The sequence below is a fragment of the Fundulus heteroclitus genome, chromosome 16 (assembly GCF_011125445.2).
Source record: "Fundulus heteroclitus isolate FHET01 chromosome 16, MU-UCD_Fhet_4.1, whole genome shotgun sequence".
In the NCBI taxonomy this organism is placed as follows: domain Eukaryota; kingdom Metazoa; phylum Chordata; class Actinopteri; order Cyprinodontiformes; family Fundulidae; genus Fundulus; species Fundulus heteroclitus.
Window position 1 is genome coordinate 27007053 of NC_046376.1, and position 27741 is coordinate 27034793.

Sequence of the window (27741 nt, forward strand, 5' to 3'; positions counted from 1 at the left end):
CCTTAATCCCACGTGTTTGCTGAGTCTCCTACATGGCATGTGATAAACTGCAAACAGGATTACTTTTCTTGACGCTTGTCCCATAAAGGCCAGATTTGTGGAGCGCCCAACTCGTATTTCCACTGGAGCTGTGCATCCTCCTGCAGCTCCTCCAGAGATACCCTCGGCTTCTTGGCTCCTAGCCTGATTAAAGCTTTTCTTGCCCAGCCTGGCTGGCACGTCACACCTGGACCGACAACCTTTTACCGCATAAGAAGCCATTCGTTGTCCTCATGCCTGCTACATAAAATTTGTCGAGGTCTGCAAAGTTTAAATGACCCCCAGAAGAAAGGTTTCCTATCAGGTTGAAAACTAATCACTGTGTTAAAAATAATGGGCAAGGACAGTGGTAGCACTGCTGTCTTGCAGCAAGAAGGTCCTGCTTTCCATCCCTGGTCTTGGGTCTTCCTGGATGGAGGTCACATGTTCTCCCTGAAGATGCACGGGTTCTCTTTGGGTACAAAGAGAACCCGTGCATCCCCCCAGACTTCCAAACCATCAGCGTTAGATTAATTGGTTGGTCTATATAGCCCTCAGGTATGAGTGTATGCATGGCTGTTTGTCCTGCGTGTCTCTGTGTTGCCCTTTGACGGACTGGCGACCTGTCCAGGTCCTATTTCTCGCCCCAATGAACTACTGACACCACCCTCCTGAAAAAAAAAAGATGTTTCTGATTTTGCCCATGTTCCATGTAGATGAAATCATGATTCACTTTGGACTTTTTTTTTGAAGGCACGTCATAGTAAAAAGTTTCTCATCGTAAAATTTGTCGTCTAAGTATTAGCATCTAGAAAAGTGATCTGATTTAAAAGTCGATGTCTCTGTTTTTGCCAAGGTTCAGATGTAGAAAGCTGCAGGACACCCGGAGCTTAATGTCTCCATAACAAGCTAGTTATTTTAAGAGGTGTCTGTGTTTTATACAGTGGTTACGCAGAGCTGGATATCATCAGCGTAACCTAATATCCAAAGGAGGCAAGAGTAAACAGGATTGCTCCAAGTCCACACCCCTGTGGAACACCTGACTTTGATATGAACACAGTATTCATTACGGACATTTACAAATCTGTTGGACATGGACAAATTAAAGGCGCTTAAAGCTGTTCCTGTAATCTCAGCAGCATGTTCAACTCTTTTTCCCAACGATGTTGGGTTTAATAGTTTCAAAACCAGCGCACCGACTCATCAGGACCAGAACAGAAACAAGATCCTTGTCAGAAGCAGTGAGGGCATTTGTAGTTTAAATAATGTGGTGTCAGTACTATAGTTTGCTCTAAATCCTGACTTAACTGTTTCACAGTTAAGTCAGGATTGATTAAGAGTATAACAATCTTGTGCAGCTTTACTTTAGAGAAGACAAAAATAGGAGAATAACCACTAGATGGCAGCTGGGCAAGCAGGATGCTCACAGCAGAGTATGACAAAGCATCGCCTCCATCACAAACACAATTTGAAAAAGTTTGGTCATTCTGGCTCCCTCCTTAACTTCTCTAAATTATTAGCGCACAGAGTCCAAGAAGTCATTTTCTCTCCCTTCTCTCCCCGGAGAAAATGATCTGCATATTTGCTCTGCACCATTTTCTCCCTGGCACTGGTCCACTGAAGTATGGATCCCCCCCCTTCAGCTTTCTGGACGGCAGCCCGGGCCAATTACTGCACGTCCACCGAGGGCTAGTTGTAAGATGAATGCAAGCATTTTTGTGGGTAATGTTGTTTGGACTTCGCCTACGTCAGCATCCCAGCCCAATTCCCTGCAGACGTTGTGACAAATGCGCACTTTGGGCTTAGATGCACAAGCTTTGACCACAGGAAGACTGTTAATTTTGTTTTTAGAGGAGCTAAATCCACCCAGAACAAGGGCATTGGTATAGTTTTTAGCTTTGTGCGTGTGTGATATTTACTCCACATGACTGTCATTTGATTTAATGTCACGCGTAGCCGCTTTGCTGCAGGTCAGGCGGGCTTCGTTACCCTCCTCCCATCCTCCGCTACTCTTACAGATGGAGATCCATTAGACCTTTGTTGTTTCAGGTCACAGACTGCAATACAAGCTTAAAGATTATCTTACACATTCGGGAAGCATTCATCTAATCTACTTTAACTCAGTCCGTGACTCGTAAGGAAACACAAAAAGGTAATTTCTCATGTATGACCGGAAGCCTTCGGAAAATTTCAATTCACTTACTTCCCTCCAGAACATTTACCGAGCACAAATTCACAGCACATGCTTTTTCATCCATCTAGAAATGTACAACGCCTCGCAACTGTTTTCATACTGCTGGATATTTTTGGAACATTTTGTCAAGTTACAACCTTGGTGGAAAAAAAAAGGGTATAGGTTAGATTTTTGTTTTTTGTTTTTTTACAGATAAACTGAGAAGTGCGTCATACATTTGTGTTTTGCCTCCTTTGAAGAACAACGTATTCCTGCAGTTAGGAAATATGTGCTTCCCAGGTTCAAGTTAGCTCAGCTGAAGCCAGATCGCATAGAAAGCTTCTCTGGACATGAGTTTTCAAGCCTTGCCTCAAGTTCTTCGTTTTATTTAGGTTTCGACCGGGATAATAAACCACCACTCCAAACCTCATGTAGCCTTTAACAGGTTGCTTTTCTTGTATTTTTAGCTCCATCCATCTTCCCATCAGCTTGCTTGTCCCTGCTGAAGAAAACTATCCTCATGGCATGGTGCTGCCATCAAGCTTCACAGTGGGGATCACTTTTCAGAGTCATAACCGTTTCCCTCCACCCAGCGTTATGCGTATAGGCCAAGAAAAGGCATTTTGTTGTGCTGATGGTTTGTGGAAAACACTAAACCGGATTTGTGTTGGCCTTCAGCAACCGCTTTCTTCTCGCCACTCTACCATAACTGTCTGATTTCTGTGTGATTGATGGTTCTCCTGCCGACAGATCATCCCTGCCGAGCTATGCGTAGATCTCAGCAGCTCCTCTGGAGTTGTTGGCGCTCTCTGACGTGCTTCATTGATTTTATAGGTGGTAGTTTTGAAGATGTGCTCTACTCTTTACATCTGAGATGACGGATTGATTGGTGTTCTGAGAGATGCTTTATAGCATAATACTGTTTCCTATAGCCTAGCCCAGCTTTCTCCCTGACCAACCTCTGCTGCCTTCACAGATCAGATGGATTTATACCGAGCAATAATTACACCCAGCAGCACTCATTTTCTAACTTTTGAAGCTGCACTGCATTTTATTTAAGGGTATCAGGGTGAAGGCAGCTAAATACAAAAGCTTTCCGTAGTTGCTAAGACTTTTAGTTGTAAAAAGCTGAAAATCGTGTGTCGCTTTCCTTCTGCTTCAGAGTGATACACCTCTTTCACATAAAATCACCCAAACATACCTGCGTTTACAGCTTTAAACTGATTAAATGTTTAGAAGCGGATAGCTGCTTTAAGGCAATATTAGATGAAAGCCAATCCAGCCAAAAAGAAATATCCATACATCAACTGCCATTTCTGCGTCCATTGAACATGAAATAGTCCCAGAATAAAATCTAATAAAGCTTTTTGCAGATTAATAAATCAGAACGCAGTAAGACTCCACTTCTGAAGGTAAATGTTTTGGGTCTCTCTGGCATTAAGACAATTGTTATTGCTACACCAAACAAACAACTGCTACAAATGGAGTTTCATTTCACAAATCCTAACAAAAGCAGTTCAGCATCTCAGATCACTGTATGTCCTCTGTGCATCTGACCTCCTCACCCGGCGGTGCATTCAGCTCCTACAAATTTACCAAATTCAACACTTATCAGATTCAAATGTTCCCATTTTTTTGCCGTGTAGGTACCAAATATTAACCTCAAACCTGCTTGAAATGGGAGCCAGGCCGTACCGCTTGTATGTTCTACAAAAAGACGAAGCTGAAATGAGTTTCTGATTTCTATGCATGATAGGGCCATTTCACAGCTTTTTAGGGACCTGGGCTAAGTTGGATCCGTTTTATTACAAAATCTATAGTCCCTGGACTTAACAAAAAAAAAAAAAAATAGTCAATCAGATTAACTAAAACGGTTTATGCCATTACCTTGTTTGCAAAAATTCCCAGAATGGGCTGTTTTCGTGCTGTTTTCAGTCTTTTACATTTAAAATATGATCCCCAGCACCAGTTCAGCCTGAACTTGAAATATTGAGGCCAAATAGGTGGGAAAAGTTTGTTTTTTGTTACTTTGAACAACTGTGCAGTCCATAAGTTTGAAGCCTCAACTCAGGGAAGATCACTGGAGTTATTAAACAAAACTGTTGTCCTTGGACAAAAGAAAGAAATCTCAGAAAAATCTAACATTTCTTCCTTATCCAGACCTAAAAAAGGTGAATTCCATGTTTTTCCAAGCCTGTAGAAATCCTTATTGTTAAAAACACCGTTTCACTGTAACAGTAATGGTTCAATTTATTTATGGAACTAATGGTTCTAATATTTTGTGTATTTTATACTATTGATACTATGTAGTCTTAAAGGGTATAATGGCAATGAATAAAAATACATATGAAACTGGTGAGAGGGTTTTAAGCATTGAAAGCTTTAAGCTTTTGAAACTTGTTTTAAGAGCAATAATCTAGTTTTGTGGACAGTAATGATTGACTAAAGAAAATATGAGCAAGCTAGAGGTTTTCCCACAGAATGACCCATATCAGCATTTAAATAAGTATCATTCATTAGTTTAATGCCTCTTTGCTTTTTTTTTTTTTATTCCATTTGAAACAACTCTTTGCTTTTGCTCACCAAAAATGACAACAAACCAAGAGATCTGGTCTGGTTTATGACTCTTTATTAAGATAATCACCATATACAGTCGGGTTATACACCGTTACACACAAACTTTAAAAATACCTTTGATTTAGTCTATACAGAGGTCCACGGCTAGGAAGAAAATACATGCATGTCACTGAATACAAGGTTATATGTTCTGTGTGGTGAATCCTCTAAATTCTGCTTAATACATGACAGGAGTATAATACCAGGGTTAGATAAATGTAAAATCAGTCCATTTCATTCAACATTATTCTCCCTATTGGCTTCTAAGCTGCTGACAGCTCCCTGTAATCCTGGACAACTCACTTTTATTTTGCACATCCTCCTCTGCCCATTCAGCTGACTCAGAACATTAGCACAATCATTTTTGTATAAATGTTGATGTTGCCATCAGGTTTCCTGTGAACTCTTTGTACTCTCATGTGTTATTCTGTCTATTATGTGGACCAAAGGAAGAATTTCATTACACAGGGAAACGTGTTACACATGAAACGCAGCTGCAGGCCTGGCCACTAGGGGTCAGCACTAAGGCCTTTTCTGAGCCTAGCCTGGTGAACCTCCTCCATCAGCTCCTTCAGATACTCTATCTCCCTGGCCATAGACTCGGCCTTCTCCGTCAGCTCCATGTTCTTCCTCTCCAGCTGAGCGTGCTCCACCAGCAGCGCGTCTTGTTCGGCTCTCTTCTTCTGCCTGTAGCGGGTGGCAGCCGTCTTATTCTGCTCCATCTTCTTCTTCTTCTTGTCCCTTGGCGCTTTCAAAGTGGACCTTCCCGTCCCGCCTGCAGCCCGGACAGACTTGACCTCACAGGCGACGGCGCTGGGGGAGGGTGGGCCGGCTGTGTGCTTGGGTTCGGGGTAGGGTCTGCTCCTGGGGGACTGTTGTGGAGGAGAGGCCGGCGGGGAGCAGCGGACTACCTCAGCGGCGGTAGCCGCGTTCGCTTTGGGAGTCAGCACGAGGAGGATGCGCGTCGGCGAGAGGGAGAGCACGATCTTCGGGACCTGAGGCACCACGGAGGCTACGACGGGCTTCACCTCACTCTCAGAGATATCCACCTCACTGCCCAGGTCCAACGTGAAGGCGGGAGACGACGGAGAATCAACCACGGTGGGAGCGGGGCCAGGGGAGGCGGGTTCAGACTTGACTTCTAGCTCCTCCTGTGGCTCTGGGACCAAAAGAGGAGACGAGGGGACCTCTTGCCCCCCAGTGAGGGATTCTGGCTCATCTACTACGATGACGGAGGGATCTGAACCGACAGCGGGGAGAGAGGGGACACGGGGAGAGGAAGCAGAAGGAGGACTCGACTGTGCAGGAGCTGAGAGGGTTGGCAGAGGGAAGGAGTCGAGCTCCATGGAACAATCCAGGGAGGCGAGGAGATCTTCTGGAGAGCCGGGGGAATCTTCAACAGGACTGCAGGAGCCAATCAGGGAGTCCAGGTCAAAGTCACTCAGATCCACCCTGTCAGCCATCCAGTCGAGATCACCGAGCGCACCGTCTGGACAGAGAGAGACAAAACAATAAAACCTGCACCGTCAGCACTGATCCTCGCACAGTTACATTTTTCTTTATCTCCAACAATCACCTTTGCTGTCCCCCGAAACCATGTGACTCGATCTCAGCTGAACGGGGTGGTCCAACCAAGAGAGGGGGAGCAGGTCAGACTCGGCCCCAGCAGCCTTGTCCCCACCGAGGTTACCGGCTGGCGGCGAGGGAGGAGGAGAGTAGAAAGGCGGGGGAGAGGATGAGGAAGAAAGCACGGAGGAGGCGAGGGGCGACGCGTGGCCCGGCAGCAGGCCGCCTTCTCCTCCTTCCCGTCGTCCGTCTTCGTCAGGGTAAAGAAACAGAGGGTTCACGGCATCAACCATGGGAGAGGAAGGCCCCCAGAGAAGGGCCTCCATGTCTTCCAGGCCAAACGGTGAGCTTGTCATCATCTTGGTCATAGTGGTCGTTGTCGGTCACAAACGGGCCGTGCGACGAGGTGAGGGTGGCGATCGACTCTTTTATGCTGTCAAATGCAGCAGTGCTGAAGGTTTCCACAAAGGACCTGAAACGTGGAACACAAGAGCCGTCAAACATTGTTCAACACTTCAGAAACGTATAACGTGGAGATGAAACATTTCAATAAGAAGTTTATCTTGTAGACATGGATGCACCACACAGAGCAGACGCTGCGCTGACTTCATTTCCTCTCAGAAACTATGTTTGTCCGCCATACTGTGAGTGGCAGCATGCTTGGGAACAGGGGTGAATACTCTGTTTACTTCAAACCTATTTGAATCAATCACTTAAATACAAATATATGTGTAATAAGACATTAAATAATTATAATACATTGTTAGAGAGTAAACCCTGCCTGTATAAGGGTAACCCTGATTATGTCGGTCCAGTGAGTTTCTATTTTTGCTCCTGTACAACTCTGAACGCTATTTTTAAAATAAATGTTAATCATATTACATAATTTCCTTTGACTAATTATGGCTATGAGGGAGAAAAAAGATACATGTTGTAATAACACTGCCCCCTATGAGTATGGCAAGCCGTTTTAACATAAATTCGGTTTTACCGCCCTTACGTTCGAGATATCTCAAATTGTTTTATGACTAGACGTTTTAGCAATTTAAGATATCTCTAATTGTATTTTGACTAGTCAAAATACCTATTCGAGATATCTCTAATTACGTTCTGACTAGTCGAAATGACATCAGATTTTCCATTGAGTTGTATGGAGACGTCAATTCAAGATATCTCGAATGAATTACTGACTATCTGAAATACCCATTTCAGATATCTACAATTAAATTACGACTAGTCAAAATTACAATTCAAGATATCTTAAATTGAGTTTTGACTAGTCAATTCTAATTAAAGATATCTCAAATGCCACCATAATTCAAGATATCTTAAATGTATTTTTGGATAGGCGAAATGCAGTTTTGACTAGTAAAAAATAAATTTAAGATATCTTGAATTGTAATTTTGACTAGTCAAAATTCCTTTTAAGATATCTTGAATTGTAATTTTGACTAGTCAAAATTCCTTTTAAGATATCTCTAAATGAATTAGAGATATCTTGAATTATTCAGCTTTTCCATTTAAGATATCTTAAATTGACATTCTGACTAGTCAAAATGACGTTGCTGATATCTTGAATTACGAAACGGCTTGCCATATGTCATCACACAGGAACCGGAGGCGTGCGCTTTTGTTTTCAGAGAAGCTAAAGGAGGGTGCTGTAATGCTTTGTGCCGTCTCGCATGTGAAAATCAAGAGCTAGCTGGCTTTACCATAATTCCCAAGAGGCAGATGCTTTACCACAGTATAAAAACTGCATCTGGTTATTAACAGAACTGGTCCGGGCTGAGGAATATTCCTTATTTCCAGCTTGGACATGAGTCGACAGTAGCGCTTTCAGCTAGCCGTTTTTCAGTGCATTGTGTGCGTCGGCAGCAATTCTTACCCACATTTCAAGTATACTATTTTCGCCCTCTCTGCATATCCCATACTTAAAAAGCTCTTTCTATATTGTGGCATTTTCTTGCAATTTTGTCGAAAACAGCCAGCGCCATTGAATGTTCAGGCAGCTTTGGGCAGCTTACAGCCAATAAGGGGCTTACACGCAATGTCTTATTTCAGATATCTTAAATTGTAATTCTGACTAGTCATAATTACGTTCGAGATATCTTAAATTACATCTACGGATGTGTGACGCTTTCAATGACGAATCCGGTGACGTAATTTGAGATATCTTGAAAGGAATTTTGACTAGTCAAAATGTAATTGAAGATATCTTGAATTATTATTCTTCCTAGTCAGAATGTAAATAAAGATATCTTAAATTACCATTCCGGATAGTCAACATGTAGTTTTGTCTAGTCAAAATGCATTTTAAGATATCTGGAATGTAATTACGGATAGTCAGACGAAACCGAATTTATGTTAAAACGGCTTGCCATACTATGAGTGCAGTTGCCCTTTCATTACGTCACGTCTCTTCCTTAAAGCCAGGCGCGTGACTCTGACGTCAGTGCGCAGTGGCAAGGTCTCTCAAAAAAAAAAAAAAAACTCCGACAGTGGCTACTTTTGTTCTACAATCCACCCACAGAAAGCCGCCATTTTGACACTAGAACAACACATGATCCATTTTCTGCCACGCTGGAACCGAGCTCTGGCAGACACGTGAAAAAATAAAGTTTATTAAATTTAACGGAAGTAAAGACGTCAGTACTAGGATTGGTCGAGCTAACAACAAATATACATGTTACAGAAACGACGTGTCATTATTATGACACATTATTATAAAATACGTGTTTCTATTTTATCATAAAGTGTATCAAATGATCCCAAATTTGTCCGGTAAAATGATTCTAATTTATTTTTATTTTTTTCAACCCCGACAGCCTTGTCAGACGGGCGGAAGCAGCAGGATGTGGCCGGTGTCGTGCCTGCCGGGTGTCGTCGACAAAAAAAACAAAACAAAAAAAGTAACAGAAATAAGACTTACGACATGATGCTGAGTGAGAGGTGACTCAGTGCACTGGCTGGATGCACTGTTTGGTTGGTTGCTGCTGGCTCGCGGCACACGTTTACACTGCCATTTCGGCAAAGACGTCGATGTCTAACTACGATGTTGTTTCTGACGCTGTTCTTCTCTGAGGAAAATGGCGGTGGGCAGTGGAGCGGTGACGATATAGAGCCGGCGCATGGACCGGGTGGCGATGTCCTTCCGCACACCTCTCCCGTATCCCTACGCGACCCAGCAGCTGTAGTGGAGAAAAATGTTGTCTTGGTTATTCTATGGTCAAAGTAAAAAAATAAATAATAATTACTTACCCATCCAAATATAGATGTTTAATAACCGACTACATCACACTACTACATTCATTGCTAAACTGTTACTAAAATAATGGAGTATTTTCCTTTCTTTCTTTCTTTTTTATCAAACTATAGCATTTGACCAATTTCGAAGCATTTACTGCTGGCCAAGTTTTGATCTGCTTGGCTACATGGGAAAAATACAGCCTGACTTATCTGTTTATATAATAAAGATGTCATGAAACATACTGTTAAGAGACCCTAAAACCTAAGGGTGAAACAATACATCATTCCACATCGTTATATTGATTTAATGAATAACGATGCTAACATGGAAATATCGATCATATTGTTATTTTCAAGATACACCTTGGTTTTGAAATTCAAGCATGAGACTATAGTGAACAGCCGATCTATAAATACCCCTATTTGAATTTTGAAATAAAACGAATGCTGTTTTTGATTTAAATATGCCTCATAAATGAAAGAGCTTTGAATAAAAATCGTAAACTCGTGTTTGTTTTTATGTTTTTGTGAGTTAATATCAATGTGAATAACAACGTTACATGGAGAGATGATATCGCATCATATTGATCGCATCGATGTGAAATCCTGACAGACTTTGTGATTTGGCAAAACTCTTACTGTCATCCAAACCAAATCAATATAACATGGTTATATTGTGATAAAGCTGATGAGTTACTGCTAATTGCTATGGCCATTGTGTGAAATGTTTTTTGGCATTGTTGCAAAGTTCACTAGTTTTTTTCTAGTCACTTGTAAATTCTGTGAGTCGTGTATATTTGGGCTTGTTTCTGAACGTGCAGTCACTTATTTGGGGTCTCATACAAGCGACTATAAACACCAGTAAAAAGACCCGCTTCTACTGTTGCACTACAGACAGTGATCGGGCCGGCTGATTTTCTTCCGTGTACACACATACCTTTCTGAGAGAGTGAGAGAGTTAGAAACAAACTATTTCTACCAGGAGGACAGAGTGGCTGTTGGACTACACTGGCCTGTTACTAACACACAAAGCCAAAATAAACTTCACTGTTATACTGAATTAACTTACTTATCCAGCAGAAAGCATGCAACCTCCACATTCGTTTTGAAAACTCGTTTTCTCCCAGTTCTTACTTCTTTTTTAACTTTCTCTTCCCTCTCGCTGGGCAAACAGTATGGATGGTCCTCCATTTCAACAGAAAACGGCAAATAGAATGATCTACGACAGCATGTCTTCATAGAGGAGACAGGGAAAAAACGCGAATGGCTGACCAGGTCGGCCCCTTTTGCCTACTGAAATCAGAAACATAACGTAACATGGGGCATCCAAGTGGGTGCACCAACACCTATATATTTATATAAACAACTAATTCTGAGTTATGAGAACACTTTCGTTTTTCATGTGAGGTTATTCGACTTTGCCAGAATATGTATTTATAAAAGCAATACTGGATTTTGCTAATTAAAAGCCAAATAAGTTGCACACTGTCCCTTTAAGGAGTTACGTACAGTTCTTCAGGCTTTTGAGAAACGTTTTTGAGGATTATCAGCATTCAGAATGCCAATTGGTTTTATTTCTCAGTCTTGGGTTTTAAAACTTCCTTTATCATGTTCTTTCACATGCATTGAATTGATCGCGTGTACACATACTGCTGTATGTGTACATGAGAGATTAATAAAAACTCTTTGTACGATTTAATGGAACTGTAGTTATTGTGATACTCTGGCTTTGGTCTCAACACAGATCTAATAAGCTGCCACAGGATTGGTTGAGTCATCGGTGTTATCTCCAGCTGTGTGGAGAGCAGAATTACAAAATGTGGTGCCCCTCCCCAACACTTTGCTACACACTGCTGGTCAGCTGATCAAAAGTCTTTCCTAATTTTTTTTTTCCGTTCATGGCTGCAGAAAAAAAAAGCTGTAGGACACATGTTGAAAAAAGAAAGACAGTTATGGGCTCCATCCGAGTACGTCTGAGTATAGCTCCAAGCTCCTGCTCCTAGCTCCTGTTCCTTGACCTCTCATTGGGTCAACAGTAAAAACCCTTTGATGGGTGAGAAAGGAGCTTCAGACTGCTGTGCTGATTTCAGAAAGCCTTTAACTCCGACGTGATCACGCAACAGAAACCCACATGGATGATTCTAGTCAAATCTGGGCCTACAGCTTTCTGAAAGAGAACTACAAAGTGCGCGCTCTCTTCTCTGCGGATGTTTTCGTTAATTTCCGTTAGGTGAGCTGTGCGGATACGTCATGTCACGCAATGGATTGAGGGAATGCTTATGGCTCTTTAGCACTGCCAAGGGACGTTGTGAGGTTCCTAAGCTAAAGTAGCTGTGAGAGGAAGCATACAGGCTCCTTTTCTACCTCCTTCCTTACTGACTGCACTATTAAGACATCACTTATCATGGTGACCGCTGATGCACTTCCACTTTGGCTGAAAAGTCCTTACCCAAAAGATAGTCGGATGGAGCCCTGGGGTGAAAACTGAAGGACACTCCTTGTTACAACCCTTTGTGTTTAAATTGACAAAGTGAATTTTAATGTTTTATATTTTGATAATATGAAAATGATCTATAGTGTGTTAACATGGTAATATATAAATATGTTTTAAATATACCATTTACAATTTTTATTGATTGCTTTGACCTGTTTGAAGAAACTGGCAACCTCTCAGTTTTCATCATCACCATCTCAGCAGAGCAAAAGACACCTCTTGCAAATGAGTTAACCCATTTTCATTGGTTTGACACATTTTCCCTAACCTGACTCTAGCCATATGGATTATGCTCCGCCTAGCTCCACTCAGATCCATCTGGGACCTCTCCATAGGAATTGCCTTTACTGAAGGCTGGGCCTTATCAGAAATCCTTGCATATGATTGGATAAGCCACTTGTCTGTCATCTTTATTGACGTGCTATTTCAACCATTCACACCGAAGCTAACCCGTGACTCTGATGAGAGCAACGCAGGAAAAAACAAAACTTTTTTTTTTTTTTATGTGTTTGCGGCTCTAGTGGCACGCATTTTATTGACAGTGAGCTGACAGGAAGAGGGGGAAAGACAGGCGGCAAAGCGCCGTGGGTCGGAGTCAATCCCGGGCCGACCGCGTTGAGGACTAAAGGCCTCCTAACATGGTTTGCGCTAACCGCTCCGCCGCGGGCGCGCCCCGGAAAACAAAACTTGCCAAATCCAGTCGGGAGAAGGGCGAAAACATGGTTTCCACCAACAAAAGCCTTCAGAGCCGTTCTCTGATGTTCTTTTAATGAAACAATATCAGATAGATTGGACAACAGGGAAGAAATAGCAGTATCAATGTTAACGCTTGCTTCCTCGATGCGAGCCGCCATTGTTGTTGGAATCTCACGGTCGCTTCTCCACTACGTCACATCCATGAAACACCCGCCCTGCGTCCTGATTGGCCAGACAATAACATTGGTTGGAGAAATCACTCTCTATGGGAGATGTCCCAGATGGATGTGAGTGAAGCTAGGCGGATCGATATCAATCTGGCTAGAGTCAGGTTACATTTTCCCAGCCCTTTTGCAAAACAGTTAACGCAGATGTCATTCATGCAGTCCAAACTCCATTGCTTTAGCTGTGGTAGCAAAATAGAAACCATATGTTCCAAGCTCTTAGAAACTTCTTGGTTGGAATGAAATCACTGAAGCACCTGATTGACACTTCTTTACACAACTTTTCAATTTGCAGTCAGTCTGCAGGCCTTAAAAGGGGCCATGTTATGTGTTGTTCTTTGCAGGCATGGATGGTCTAAGGTAGATGAGAGTCAGAGTAAGAGGTAAATTGGTCAGGGGAAGAAGATTATGAGGAAGAGGAATCTGTGTCTGAGGTGGCGGTGTAGCTGGAAGGGCTCAAGTTGCAGACAAAATATGGGCAACTGTAATTGACCATGTGGTAAATCATGGCCTTTCACTTAGAGGTGCGGGACAAAGAGTCCAACCTTTTCTCAATAGAAACACGGTTGCATCCATTGTAAGAGTTTTTCGACGGGAGAGCAGGTATTGCTGCTATACAGTATATGCATCTCTATTTATTCCTATAGAGGAATTATTCAGTGCATGGAGATGGAAGGTATATCCATTTTGGATCCATTTTTTGCAAGAAGGCAAATTTGACTACAAATGACACTGACATGTAAGCTGCGTACAGTCTTTGGCTACAATGAACCAGCAATGCTGCACTGATTCACATTGAGTGTGGTATTTTGTATTTTGTTGCCCTTTGTGTAATAAATGATTGGAAGGACTCAAACATTTGTGTGCAGGTTGTGTTGTTTGAGGGCAAAATTTGCTTTTGGTTCATATTTTAAATGTTTTGGCAGAGTTGTAACCTTTTGCAAACAAAATGTGTAATTTTGACCATTGTTGCCACTGTTTAGGCATTTGCGTTAACCGTTTTGAAAAATGTGAGTTATGACTTGACTGCTGCGTCAAAGAAATCTATAAAAACTGTAATTTACAGGTTCAAATATTTCAAAACAGCATGTAGGTCTACAGATTGAAAGTGTAGTAGAAGCGTGACCTATTACACTCGTTTTAACAATGGGCATTGTATACACATATGAGAAATACAAATACCAAAGTAGTCATTAAATTTAGATAATGTCATGAAATTTTATTGCAGACTTGATTTTTTTAAAAATGCGAAAACATAAAACCGAATGGTAACCAGACATTCCTTCAATTACTGCTCTGCAGAGGGTACCATTGGGTTTGAGGCACTTCGTCTCATGCATTTTATTGTGATGGGTCAGTCCAGTTTCTTTTGCATTCTCCTGTGGTATATATTTCTGTGATCTGGCTTACTTTGAGTACAGTTATAGTTTTTGTTGAGCTGTGGGGCTACATAAACTGCAGTCTTCAACAGGAGAAAAACAAAATTATTCCCTGCATCTCAGGCTGGTAGATACAACAAGTTCAGTCATCAACATCACATCACTTGTACTGAAAGAATGGGACAAACTATACAATATAAGTTAATAATATACAGAACTTCCACACAAGATGAGCATAGGAGTTTTCTTTTCTAATACCTGGTGTTTGTGTTTGTAATAATACCTGATAAGAAAGTTACAATATGGATCACTGTGCTCTATACAATATATCAACATAAATAATGTTATATCATTGTTTTTTAATGAAAACATTTATCTGCTGATGATAAATTACAACATTTATAATATCTATCATACTTGCACTCACACACAGCCACAAGCACACAATAATCTGTTCTCAGCTTAACGTTTCCCACATTTGAGTCAAGTAGTTGAGTTCCTCCTGCAGGTTTCTAACCAAAGTGCACACTCTGGCTGAAAACCTGCTCTTATTCGACTTCTTCAGCTTCTGGCCACTCTTTTCTGTGAAATAGAAATCAAATTCGGCAACAAATTGTTTAAGCAGACTTTCAGACGTCATCCCTCCAGGACTGGGAGACATCTGCCTGCTGCTGTATGTGTTGTTGTGTAACACGGCCCGCGACAGATCCGCCATCCTCAGGGCGTCTTGCGGAGCTCCCGCCTTCTGCATTTTGACAACGTTGTGTCTTTGCAGCTCCTTCATCGCACAGAGGATGTAGTGCAGGCACTGTTCTAGGTCAGCGACATCTGACTTGTAGTCATTTACAAGCTTCTCAACGGTCTCCCTGTTCACAACCTTCTTGTTGGCCTTGGCAGCGTGAGCGCCGAATCCTCCAGCCGAGGCGGCGATGCCCGCACCCACAGCCGTCGCAATCAGAGAGACTCCCATGGTCATGGGGGCCAAGGCGATGCCCACCACTGCAGTCACGCCTCCCACTGCCCCTGTGGTGCCTCCGGCAATTCCCATGTTTTTATTCGTTTTCTGCACTTTGTCCAGTCTTTCGCAGATGGCTCGAAACTCTTTGAGGGAGTTCTGCAAGGCGTCTTTACGCTTCATCATGAGCAGGCCGTAGAGGCGGCGGGCTTTTCTCACATGCATGGCCTGCCGACGGAAGCAGCTGCAGGAGACGACAATGGGAGGTTCAAAACTGTGAGAGAGCAGTACTTTGTCGCTCTAACAGGAGAGTAAAGGAAACTCAGGATAAGAGGTTCAGGTTGCATTTATTACCTGATTTCGTCTTCCATATTGAGGCCATAAAGTGTCTGTATATCTGATTGTTCTGGAAGGAAACCATGCAGACTGATTAGGTACGACACACTTAACACATAAAATAAATAATGCTCTGTGTGGATATTTTGAGCCGTTACAAACTTAGTTCCCCATAGCAATACATGCCTTGAGCATACTTTTATGACACGTCTGCTTTTTGTGCAATCATTCTGGAATGTGCTGCTAATTACTTGTGACATTTATTATAATTGTTAGGGCTGTCTACTTGAGTTAAGTGATTGGTGTGAGCGTTGTGTAAGGGTTGGTGAAGCTCGACGCATGTATAGATGTACGTAGTAAATGTGTTCCTAAAACACCTTACAGAAAGAACCACATCAAATTTTGTTGTATATATCTTTTGTACAATTACGGTGAATGTATTGTAATCTAATCTTATCTAAAGATCTTTACTATTACCACAAGCACACACGATCTGACTGTTTACCTCAAATAATTGCTTTCCTCCAGATTTCTTTAAAATAAAGCCATGCTTAAAAAAGGTTTGATACCCCATAAAATATTCTGTTCTTTTTCAATAAATGTTTATATTGTGGTGTTTTATCCATTTTCTTTATTAATCTCTAAAAAAGAAAGTGTTTTATTTAGTCGTAAACACCAAAATTAGCATTGTTTTAAAATCAAAAATGTTGTCTTCTTACTGAGAAAAGGGTAGGGCTGTACCTGTTGGTAGCCAGTCTTAGGCCTTTTGAGAAAAATTGCTATTAACTACACCTAATTGGTCTACCAGTCTTGAAAAGTGTGCCTCACTTCTCACTTTCAGCTGTGAGATGTTTCAGAGTCTCTTGTATCTACAACCCATTCAAAGTCACCCCAAAGCATTTCAATCATAGTAAAATTTGGGCTTACAATTGGCCAGGACTTTGCAGCTCTTAGTTCTCCGTCAGTCTTTGATAAATTTAGTTCTATGTTTAGAGTGATTATCATGATAGAGGGTCCAATTAGACACTTCCATCTCTATGCTTTAATGTTGGCATGGTGTTCATGAGTGCTGTATTTGGTTTATACCAAATGTGTCATTTGTTTTGGTGTCCAAAACAAAACAAAAATTACACTTTATATTCATCTGTCCAAAACAAAAATTTTCAAAAAGTCCTGTTCTCTGTTTATGTTCTCTTTTGCAAATTTCACTCTGGCTCCAATGGAAGATAAACGTGTGCAAGCTCTGTCTGATTTTACAGACATACATGCATTTCCACATCAACAGTAACAAGAGCCTGCAATATGTCTCATGATTACATTTTCACATTTTCGGGGACTTTTTTTGGCATCTTGCTTTCAGCTTTCAGGGTAAACAGCAAAATGTAAAAGGTATTTTCTTCTGTTTTTATTCTTTATTTATATTACTTCAATGTCTAACTATTGTTAAAATTGCTATTAGATGTAAATAGGTACAAATACATTCGGGAAACATGTATTTGTACATGTTTCCCTAATGTGCCATTAAAGGGTGTTTTAATTTCATAACACAACCGTCTCCTTGCTTGAAGACAGTCTAACTCTGGTCCCACTAAGGAATCTTCAGATTATGTATTTCACCTGATAAACTCAAAAAGTTTAGAATGCCTGTAACTAGTAACTAGTAACTTCAATATTACTTATTAATTAATAATACTATGTAATTATTTATACAATTTATGTAAAATCTGTTTAAATATACCAAAGAGCGATTACATGTTTGGAATCCTGAATGTAAAAACAGCCCGATTATTGGGGGAGTATTTTTGGCTACAGTAATAAATGTATTTACATTTTTGTCTTCTCTCGTCTAAAGAACAGGAGTTTATTAAAGTAATAGCAATCTGATCGATGGCTGTTGTTTAAAACGACTGATATAACCCCAAGTCAGCCTCTGATTGGCTGATCAGCCCTTCCTGACGTCTCCTCCCCCTGGACCGCAGGCTGCTGAGGACCTTAAGTTGTGTTTTGAATACAACTCAGCAAGAAGAAACCAGCAAACCCACCCAGCTACTGTGCCCAACCATGTCAGAACCAGAATTGACCAGCCTGTCAGATTTGATTGCCTTGTGTTTGTTTTGTTGGTTTGGATTGTATGCTAAGCGGTGCTCAAACACTTTTTTATAAAGTTGCAGAAAAAATGGTTCTTCTAGATTAAATCTACAACGTGGCTTTCCATCTCCATGCTGCTGAGGACATACAACTTTATGTTTCAGTGTCACCACATGATCACAGTCCACTAAAGTTACTGAGTCAATGTGTCCAAAGGATCTGTGGATGGGTCAGAGTATTTTCTTCAATTTTTGTTCAGACAGAGTCAATTTAATTTAATAAATTGTGAGATTGATTAGTTTATAATAGTAAGATCTTAAGTGACATTATCATGCCAAACACAGAATCAAATGTCTTTTCAAATCAATAAATGAAACAACAGCTTGCCATCTTTTTGCCATAGGATGCCATAATTGTTTGACAAAAATCTACTTACTAGATACTCTTTTAAGCCACAGTAAAAGCTCAGAGATATCCTAAAGGAAACAAAATATTGTATTAGTAAAAGACAATGACCAGTGATAGATAGGAATGTCTCTCAGTTCAGCTCCAGCACAAGAGAACTACTTAAATTTATTTAGAAATAAAACTTACATCTGAGAACTGATACATGTTGCTGTTGGTGCTCTGGTTATCTGCGTCGTAACGGCGCGTTGATGCCCGTGCCTGAAAGTTTTTACAAAAACAAAAGTATGAGTGAAAGATTGGCCCTGAGATTTATTCCTGTCTGAGCTCAACAATCTATGTCTGTTAGAGTCCAGTTAAAATAGTTTCTTACATGGTGAAAATCAAAATCTTGAATAATTTCAGTGTATGGAGGGTTGAAGTTGTTGGTGTACTGAGATGACTGTGAGCTGTTGTAATGTTCCTCTTCATAGTTGGACAAATATGGTGTCTCTCTGCCCTGTAACGAATCAAAGCAAAAGTCTGAATTGTCAGATAGAGAATTCAGCATTTGATGTCATAATAATTAGTATAATTTTATCAGTAATGTATCCTTGTCACACCACAAACCCCAGTGTGTTTTATTGGGATCTGATGTGATACACCAACACAAAGTAGCACACAGGGGTGTAGCACAAGGGGCGGGAAAACAATTCATGCTTTTCAAAAAAGATAATACTTCAAAATAAACTTCTTCAGATGTTTCGTAAATAGTTAATAGAATCCACTTGCGTGTAATTTAATATCAGCACAAGTACAGGTGTTCTGTGAACGCCGCAGGTTTGAGGCAAAAGTAGACAGGTCCGGGATAACAGAACACCGTTAGGTGAAAAAGGAAACCATATAACACGACTGCAAACCTACCAAGAAATATAAAATGTCCGAGAAGAAACCAAGAGGTCAGTGGTAACACTGGAAGAGATGCAGAATCTTGCGCTTATGGAGGATAGGCAAGAAGAAACCCCTTGTAGAGCCTTTTGAAGTCCCATTGGCAATTTGTCACAAGCCAGTATGGGACACAGCAAAAATTTGATAAAAGATGCTCTGGCCTGCAGTAAGCAAAATGTGACTTTTTGGCCAACAAGATGAATATATGTATGTTGTAAAAGTCTTAAACCATGCACGGTCTACATCTAGCCCCACAACTACACTGGGGCAGACTAAAAGAGCAATCGGCACTACCACTGGCAGCAGGCAAAGCGGGTGAAGTGTCTTTAAGTGCTCAACTGAGATGGACGGAGTAGAGCTTGAACCAGTTAAAGAGCAAACTCCTAGCTCCTGTGCCGCTGTCAGGACAAGGAGGCTGAGCAGAGTTGATGGCAAAATGGATGGAGTTTAACACAAGGTAATTATGGAAGAAAACCCGCTACAGGCTGCAAAAAGACTTGAGAGTGGGGCAGAGGATCACCTTCCAGCAAGGCAACAATCCTAAATACAGCCAGAGCTGCTTCAATGGAATGATTTAGATTCAAACATTGTCTTGTGTCAGAATGGCTTAGTGAAATTTAACCATACATTTACTAAGACATCTGTGGCAAGACTTGAAAATAGATGTTTATGGTCACTATCCAATCCAGTCTGACTGACCTTGAGCTTTTCTGCAAAGAAGAAGTGAAGAAAATTACTGTCTCTGGATGTCCAAATCAGGCAGAGACATACCCTAGAAGGCCTGCAGCTTTAACTACATCAATAGTCGGTGGTACGTATTAATGGCCGAGGTGGGGTGAATACAAATCCACAATACGCTTTTCATTCAACTGTCAACAATTTTGAAAACCACGTGTATAATTTCCCTTCCCTTTTACAGTAATTTAGTACTTTGAGTTGGTCTATTACCCAATTCCCACCAAATATACTAAAACCTGTGGTTTTATCTAACATGATGTGAGAAGGTTTAATGGCTAAATAGTTTTGGCTTTGTATGACTCTGAGATTTAAAAAAAAAAAATCTACTCTGCATAGACTGTCTTACCTCTGAGTTTGACAGGTCCAACATTGAGGCACTCTGATAGATACGAGGTCGAGGCAAAGGTGGGGCTCTATTTCTGCTTGTAGTGTCTCTGGGCTAGAATTGAAAATAAAGTTGTTGTGTTCAGCAAACAAACAGGTGTCAAAACGTCTTTGAAATTATCTGGTGAAAAAGTGATTTGACCAAAAGGATAATGAAGATAAAAAAGGGGTAAAAAATACACTTGTAGGCTGACCTGTGGGGTAGGATTTTCTCGGCCGTGATAAAGAGAGGGAACTTCTAGGCGAGGAGGAACAGGAGGCGGCTTCTTCAGAATATGATCAAATAGAAACAGTTATGAAACATAAAGGTTAAACCAGCTTTGAAGTCATTTACTGCCATTCAAGTAAGGTAAGTATAGGTAAGGAAAGAGTGTATTATTTACGAAATTTCTTAACAATGAATCTAAGTAAGCCCGTTTCCAAAACCTCCAAAGACACATGCAGTATTTTTAAAAGAATAAAAACATATGTTTGCTATAACACATACCCTGACACTTGTATTTGAATTTGTTCCCTGATGATTATCCTGTGGACCGCCTGCCGCTTTTGAATTTACGCCATTAGTCTCGTGCAGCATGGGTGGAAGAGGTGGTTTGTGAGCAGGACGTGGTATCATGTAGCCATTGGAGTCCTTCCTCCTATGGTAACTCTGTTTGCAAAATGACACACAAAATGCTTAGTAACATTTGCTTCTCCAAGACAAAGTGAGAGAAAAGAGACAAATTTCCTCAACTTACTGTGTTGTCAGTTGTGTTAGATGATCTGTCTGAAGAGTTAGCCGTGTTGGTCCTGTTAGCCTTGTAGGTCGAGTCGACTATGCTAGCATTGTCTGAACTGGGTGTTCCGATATTGTGGGTCGTGATGACAGTGTTAGCATTGGTTTTGGTGGTCGTTCCAGTCTTGTAGGCCCCGCTGGTTGTGTCGGGGCTGTAGGTTGTGCTCCTCGTATTGGTGGTATTGGCTTTGTTGATCGTCACTGATGTGTTAGCATTGTATGTTGTGTTTGTCTTGTTCCCGTGGTAGCTTGTGTTGGTTAAATCGTTGTGTGCTGATTTGGTCACATTGACGTTGTTTGCTACGGTTGTGTTGTTGGAGTTCTGGACATAGGGATTTGGTTTGGCTTTAATCCTTGGTCGAGGTATTGGCCTGGGTTTAGCCTCTGACTGACTTACATCTGCAATAGAATTCTGAAAACAATACAACACGTTAGGGTAACATCACTGAAACACAAGTTTTTAAATTGTTATTTCTTGTCATTGTAAAATATTATTAGGAATTGTGTTCCATAAAAAATATATACTTTTACCAATAATGCATCTGGGTCTTCATAGATATTCTCTGGGATTTCCTCTGAGATGGTACTAGATGTCTTGATCAGGTTTTTCCTTGGGAGCTTTATTGGCTTCAAAGTGTAAATAATAATAATAATAAGGTTACATGAAACAAAGGGGAAAAAAGTAATTTTGATGTTTTCACACAATAATCATGAGTTTTACCTTATCATCACCTCATAGGGTTACAGAAAAACGTGTGACTAGAAATATACATTAGGTATGTCACATACCAGGAAAACTTGTTTTTCTTTCAGCGAACTCGTTCCTGTCACCCACTTGTCTCATATTTGTCTCATTAATGCAAGTGTTTTAATAAATTGATTTCAATATTTTAGTTCTGCTTGCTTTAGGCACAGGAAATCAGGATTTTGTGGTATATCATCATGTTGACACACCCCACACTACATTCAGTTGATGGTATTGTGTCCTAATTTAGAGTTGATAGGAGTTACGTAACTTAGTAGCACAAGCATGCAGCACCACATTTGAGGCCATAGGAATGTTTATTTGTCATCGTATTGCTCCAATGACATTTTTGTGACGCATATCTATAGCAATGATTTGTATTAAATTTTAACTCAAATACTACAGTATACATAAGAAACTAACCTGACTAACAATGTTTAGTCATGGTGAAGCATGTTACGCAACCTTATTTTTAGAAAATCAAACAAAAGTGTACAACCAATTTTCATGTAAAACGCGCCATAGTCTTGGTGTAAAACACATTCATAATTGACACATACATAATAACCTGCTGTTGCCCCCTGAAACATTTGCGATAGCAGGCTGTAAGCGACCCTCAGGCGCTGCCATTATTAACTGAACCAGAAACCCGACGTATGAACTTGACCAAGAAGATTGTAAACATGCCTTCCCATCATACTGCAAGCTGTCAGTCAGCGGACATTTTTCACATAGTCAGTAAATGCTGTGTGCAAAATGGCAGAAATGTCTTCAAAGGACATCCAGCCTAAAGCCTCCCACATACTCTGGCGTGCTGTGCACACACTGTGAGGTGTGCCAACTCTGCGCGGATATTTTACCCTTTATAATTGAGCACACCTGTTGCCTTCATTACAATTCCTACATTACCCACACTTTCTGTTAGTGGGATGAAGCGGGGGGAATGGATAGCAGCATGTTTGATAAGATAGTTGAGCACTTAGAGTCATTTCTTCTGCAGCAGGCACCCACTGCACAACTGTCAGTGCGGCACACAGAGGAGCTTTGACACTGCATGTCCTTGCGCAGACTGACAGAGGCGAGGCTGCCATACACTGGCGCCACCGGGCCACCGCCAACAGGCAATGCGGGTAAAGTGTCTTGCCCAAGGACACAACGACAGAGACAGTCAGAGCAGGGGATCGAACTAGCAATCTGCCAATTGCAAGACGAACACCCTAACCTCTGTGCCACCGTCGCCTTGGGACTGCCTTCTTGTAGCAGCTCAGTGCATCAAGCTTGCTTTCATATATAAATAGTTTGATGTGAAGACTTCTTCCAGCTGTTTATATTGCGTACAACTATTAAAATTAAAAGAGTCCACCTTGACTTTGCACAGACGTCCACAGCAAGATATGTGAGAGCCCTATTATGTTCAAGCCAGAATTTGAATTTTGAGAGTCAGAGTTCAAAAACGATTGCAAGGAATGGCAAGGAGGCATAATGGACACACAACCATTTCTAAAAAAGCCTTTTATCTCTTATTCTTCAGCCACATTATGATCTGGCGAGTGAACTAGATTTTGTTTACTCCTCTATCGGTCCAAGATGGCAGCACCCGTGGAAAGCACAGAAAGTATAAAAAATTCTGCTTTATTCTATCTAGGCATGTGTTGGTAGGAAATTACTTGTCACAGTACTTCAAGTTCGTTATTATATAATGAATGAAAAAAGAACATTTCCAGGGTTTTATTTGACTTTAAGCGTTTGAAATTTGAGGTTCAAGTTGATTCAAAATTGCATTTGTTTTTTATTTATTTTAGTTTTGCGTTATAGTTAACAGTAAGTTTCAGCAATAAAATAAATCTACAATAAATTTGTCATAATCTGAGTTTGCCATAGAACTGCATGCTTTAATCACAACTTGTTTGGTTGAAGCAGCATGACGATTGACTAAATCCATTATATTATTGGCACAAGTTTTTGTCTTAACGTGGTAAATGCAGAAACGTATATGTGGAGCTGGACAAATAGAGCAGCCGTTTATGCCTTTTCGTTTCTGTCCTCAGCTTTGCAGGGGGAAATCTTACCTTTGAACTCGGCATGTCACACATTGAGGTGCTGCGGTAGATTCGAGGTGGAAGTGCAGGTGGGACTGGCGGTCCATTTCTACCGCCCGTAGCCTAGAATGCATTAAAATGCTGTTATTGTAGCTGCATATTGTAGAAAAGTCTATTCAGTCTGCTGATAAGTTTTAGATTCATATCTCGCCAAATGCTTGCAGTTTTAGACGTATCCAGTGACGTTAACCTCACTGCAATCCTTGGAATTCTTTGTTTAAAAAGTTTTGTTTTACATAATCGCTCATGAAGTCTTTGGTGCTCTAATGGGAAAAGATAATATCTATGTTTGGGAATTTGTTCTCTTTTATACGGAACAAGGTAAGTTTATCCGTACAGATCTGTTCATACAAAGTGCTTTACAGGAAAATAAAGGACAAAAGTTATAAAGAAAATGACAACTAAGACAATAATTACATTAAATCTAATTCTAAATAGAAAAGAGCAACAAAAATAAAAAAGAGAATTTAAAAATAGTATTTGCTGTACATGGGAAAGTCGCAGTAATATTCAAAGAATCCAAGCATAGGGGCCAAATTATATAGCCCCTATGCTTTTTTTCAGTTCAGTCCTAGGGGGACTCATTAAAAGGTTTCTAATGACCAGAGATGTCCACATGGTTCATACCGGACAGGGAACTTTGAAATGTAAATAGGTCTATGACCATTGAGTGCCTTGTAGACTAATAACAAGATCTCAAATAAAATCTTACAGAATCTCACAAACTGGAAGCCAGTGCAGTAATTTAACAACTGACCATATGTTCTGCTTTCCTGCTGTTAGTCAGAATGCTGGTGGTTGCATTTGGATGAGCTGTACCTGACTAATTTCTTTTTTACAGAAACCAGCAAAAACACAATTATAATAATCTAACCAACAGGAAAGAAAAGCTTACACCACTTTTCCTCACCCCGTTTTGATAGGAAACGCTTTTTTCTGACACTTTGGCTGGTATCTTTGTTTGGATTTTTAGATTAACTATTGACTCAGTCAGAACAAAAATTGAAAAAAATTCTGACCCATCCACAGATCCTTTGGACACATTGACTCAGTAACTTTAGTGGACTGTGATCATGTGGTGACACTGAAACATAAAGTTGTATGTCCTCAGCAGCATGGAGATGGAAAGCCATGTTGTAGATCTAATCTAGAAGATTCATATTGATATTAAATTAAAGTGGCCTGAGAATGCACCCTTGAGGGACCACCCTATGGGATATTTTTTTTTTTACTCAGATTTAGAATGATAAAATTACAGAAAACAAGAGCAGAATCTGTTCTGCACTGTGCAAGAAATCTCACTCACGTTTCTTGTTTATTATTCATGACGTTATGATTAATTGTGATGAAAGCCACTCTCAGGTTGAGTAATACCAAGATGTTTTTCATTCATCGCTTTTGGGACGTGTGCCATTTAAAAAAATAATTGTCAGTGCAGTCTCATACCTGTGGTGTGGTCAACAACTTGAATGGAAAGCGCTGAAGAGAATCTTTTATTAATCAAAATTGATTGCACAATCAGCGTTTTTAGCCATCTATTTAAAAAATTACGTTAGATATGGGCCAGTAATGAGTAATTATTAAGGAATACAGATTAAGCTTCTGTAAAAGTTTTAATCACCTTTAAAAACTACTGACAAATGCTGAAGAGATCTGCCATATGCAGCTTATGCTATCTTTGTTTTGCAATGCCTTCAGCAGGACACATTAAATTAATACAAAATCAGTTTGTTACATTTAAAACATTTCAGGGGTAAAGAGTTAAAAACACTGTCTTGGGTGTATTTGTCCAGATTTCCATGCGGTGATCAAACAATCAAAACAAAAATAGCAGTTCCAGTAAAGATTATGCTTAGATTATCAGAAATAAATACCTTAGTGTGTGGGGGGGGGGGGGGGGGAACCCAGCATAATTGTTGTTTCTTCCTTCATTCCATAGAAAATGGACAGTGTTTGATATTCTGTATGTTTTTAGAATCCAGTGTCTCTGATTCCTGTACCAGGAGATATCTTCTATGATGTAAAAATTGCATAATTTCTCAATAAATTCATAAATAAATGTTCACATCTGCCCCCACTTATTTCCTAAACACACTAGTTCTCTGTTGTGTTTTCTGGGCTTTGTTTAAAAGAAATGCTGAGTCAATGCAACACACAACAAATGGGGAGATTAAAGTATGTTTAACTTGTGACGCCACCTTGAAGAAAACATGCTGTAGCCTTCCTTACGGGAAATCTGAAAGGAAACATGCAGCACTTACATAACTGATTACAGTGATTTGTTCAGTGTTGACCTGCATGTTTGACTTGACACACATTACATTTTCAACCGTTTTGTAAATAATCGTTACTTTGCCTTATTTATAAGCTTATGTATAAGCAAAAGCATTAAATTAAACCTATTTTCTATGACATCTTAATTTTTTGGAGAGATCCCTGAAGATTATTTAGCAACCCATTTGTTGAACTCTGTCCTTTTTAAAACCTTAAACTCACTGAGTAACCTGCGTAGTTTCAGATATCTGGACACACTGTGTATACATTTGATGCACCTCGTCCTACTTGACTCCTCTTTCCTATGACTACTGATCACTGAGCCGATGTGACGTGAATTTCTCCAATGTGAGATCAATAAAGCCTATCTTAACTTCTGCAACTCTAGTATCAGATTTTGTGAAATGTACATCCCATAGAACTTCAGGTATACCACATGCACGCGCCGGAATAACAAACCGAGACAGTCCCTGGACAAAAATAGCCATTTTCTCTTTTCCGTTTTTCTCACGTTCAGGAACGTATATTAAACATAAACACAGGAACATAAATTAAAAACCTCTGACCATGCTGAAAGATAGGTTTGGATTCCTCTTACCGTCATGTTCCACTTGCGACGCCTCTACTGACTTGTTGGTCGGTGAGCATGAAGCCAGTAAAAGGTGATGGATTCCCCCGGTACGCTCACATTTCTGGACTGCAGTCAAAAATGCAAAGGCTCCACCTCTTCCCATCTGCACTCTCGATCTTCTGTGCAACTACAGGTGCACTTAGAAAGTACCAAGACAGACATGTGGGCGGATCCTATTTTTGTATGACAGACCTACAGTACATTGAAACTGTCTCAGAAATCCACAAATTGAAAAGACCAGCCTCCTCAAAGGAAGAGTTTTCACTTTAAACTTAATTACTAATTTCTGAAACCCAACTCCTACCCCTGCTGTTACAGCTGGCTCGGCCAGAGGAGCAGCTCCTGTTGTCGGCCGTCCAAAACCTGATCGACAGACAGACCGACTGATAGTGTCTGGTTGTAGTTATGTATGGGTGTCATCATTTTGTTCAAGCGTCATTTTCTGTATCTGAGTTCTGCAGCTTTCTTGACAGGGAAACTGGCTCGGCAGGCCCGACTGGTGCTCCTTCTGGAATTGCTGTAATGCTTTGTCAAAAAACCTCTCTGCTGTTGTGTAGATATTTATAGTTACAGTCAAGCAATATCTTCCAAATCTGTGAGCTCAACAAGTAGTTTCTGAGCAACATTTAAACTATTGTTTACTCTACACTTGTATAGTTACAGGCATATGGGGAAGCCCATTTTCATGCAATCTATTTTCAAGAAATGCTAGTTTCCTGAAAGCATTGATAGAAACTGTCCCACTTGATATACTTATCTTTCATTTGTTTTCCTAGTCTATGCTTCCTGCAACCACGGTGAGATCAGAGCTGAACCATCACGGTTACCTAAACAGAGCGTGCCTACATGTGTAAAGCATGTTTTCATTCTCAAAAAAGGTTTCATATGACACGGGATGAGCCACAAGATGTGTAAAGTGGTTCTGTACCATGAGATGTTCAGGATTATCATAATCAGGTCGTGGTGTTTGAA

At 40.6% G+C, this 27741-nt stretch overlaps 2 protein-coding genes and 1 long non-coding RNA gene across 4 annotated transcripts; 1 reads left to right on the forward strand and 2 right to left on the reverse strand.

The window, feature by feature from the left end:
* Nucleotides 1–4798: 4798 nt before the first annotated feature.
* atf4b (activating transcription factor 4b) lies at nt 4799–9475 on the reverse strand. The gene is made up of 3 exons (XM_012873122.3): nt 9303–9475; nt 6384–6845; nt 4799–6296 (listed from the first exon to the last, which is right to left on the reverse strand). The coding sequence occupies exons 2-3, from the start codon at nt 6739–6741 to the stop codon at nt 5317–5319; spliced, it is 1338 nt and encodes a 445-aa protein (XP_012728576.2). The 5' UTR covers nt 6742–6845; nt 9303–9475; the 3' UTR covers nt 4799–5316.
* LOC118566384 lies at nt 8768–9460 on the forward strand. The gene is made up of 2 exons (XR_004932972.1): nt 8768–9018; nt 9199–9460. It is a non-coding gene; the product is annotated as an uncharacterized LOC118566384 (long non-coding RNA).
* Nucleotides 9476–14237: 4762 nt separating the features above from the next.
* Nucleotides 14238–26847, reverse strand: LOC105933533 (rhoGEF domain-containing protein gxcI). Of its 2 annotated transcripts, XM_021321817.2 has the most exons (13): nt 26737–26847; nt 23835–23927; nt 21552–21647; nt 21418–21432; nt 20983–21342; nt 20733–20894; nt 20440–20511; nt 20208–20300; nt 18570–18695; nt 18386–18457; nt 18228–18267; nt 15722–15773; nt 14238–15611 (listed from the first exon to the last, which is right to left on the reverse strand). In XM_021321817.2, the coding sequence occupies exons 1-13, from the start codon at nt 26740–26742 to the stop codon at nt 14870–14872; spliced, it is 1929 nt and encodes a 642-aa protein (XP_021177492.2). In that variant the 5' UTR covers nt 26743–26847; the 3' UTR covers nt 14238–14869. The 2 variants fall into 2 exon arrangements, with proteins under 2 accessions (XP_021177492.2, XP_012728575.2); XM_012873121.3 differs by having other exon boundaries at nt 20983–21432.
* Between the last annotated feature and the right edge of the window lie 894 nt (nt 26848–27741).

Excerpts from the sequence above, each read along its gene's own strand:
- atf4b (XM_012873122.3), bottom strand. The coding sequence starts at position 6,741 with ATGACCAAGATGATGACAAGCTCACCGTTTGGCCTGGAAGACATGGAG. Across the intron at positions 6,297-6,383 it reads GGTTTCGGGGGACAGCAAAG|ACGGTGCGCTCGGTGATCTC; the intron begins GTGATTGTTGGA and ends CTCTCTGTCCAG.
- LOC105933533 (XM_012873121.3), bottom strand. Across the intron at positions 20,512-20,732 it reads ATTCAAATACAAGTGTCAGG|AAGCCGCCTCCTGTTCCTCC; the intron begins GTATGTGTTATA and ends CATATTCTGAAG. Across the intron at positions 15,774-18,227 it reads GTGGCTTAAAAGAGTATCTA|AACAATCAGATATACAGACA; the intron begins GTAAGTAGATTT and ends GTTTCCTTCCAG.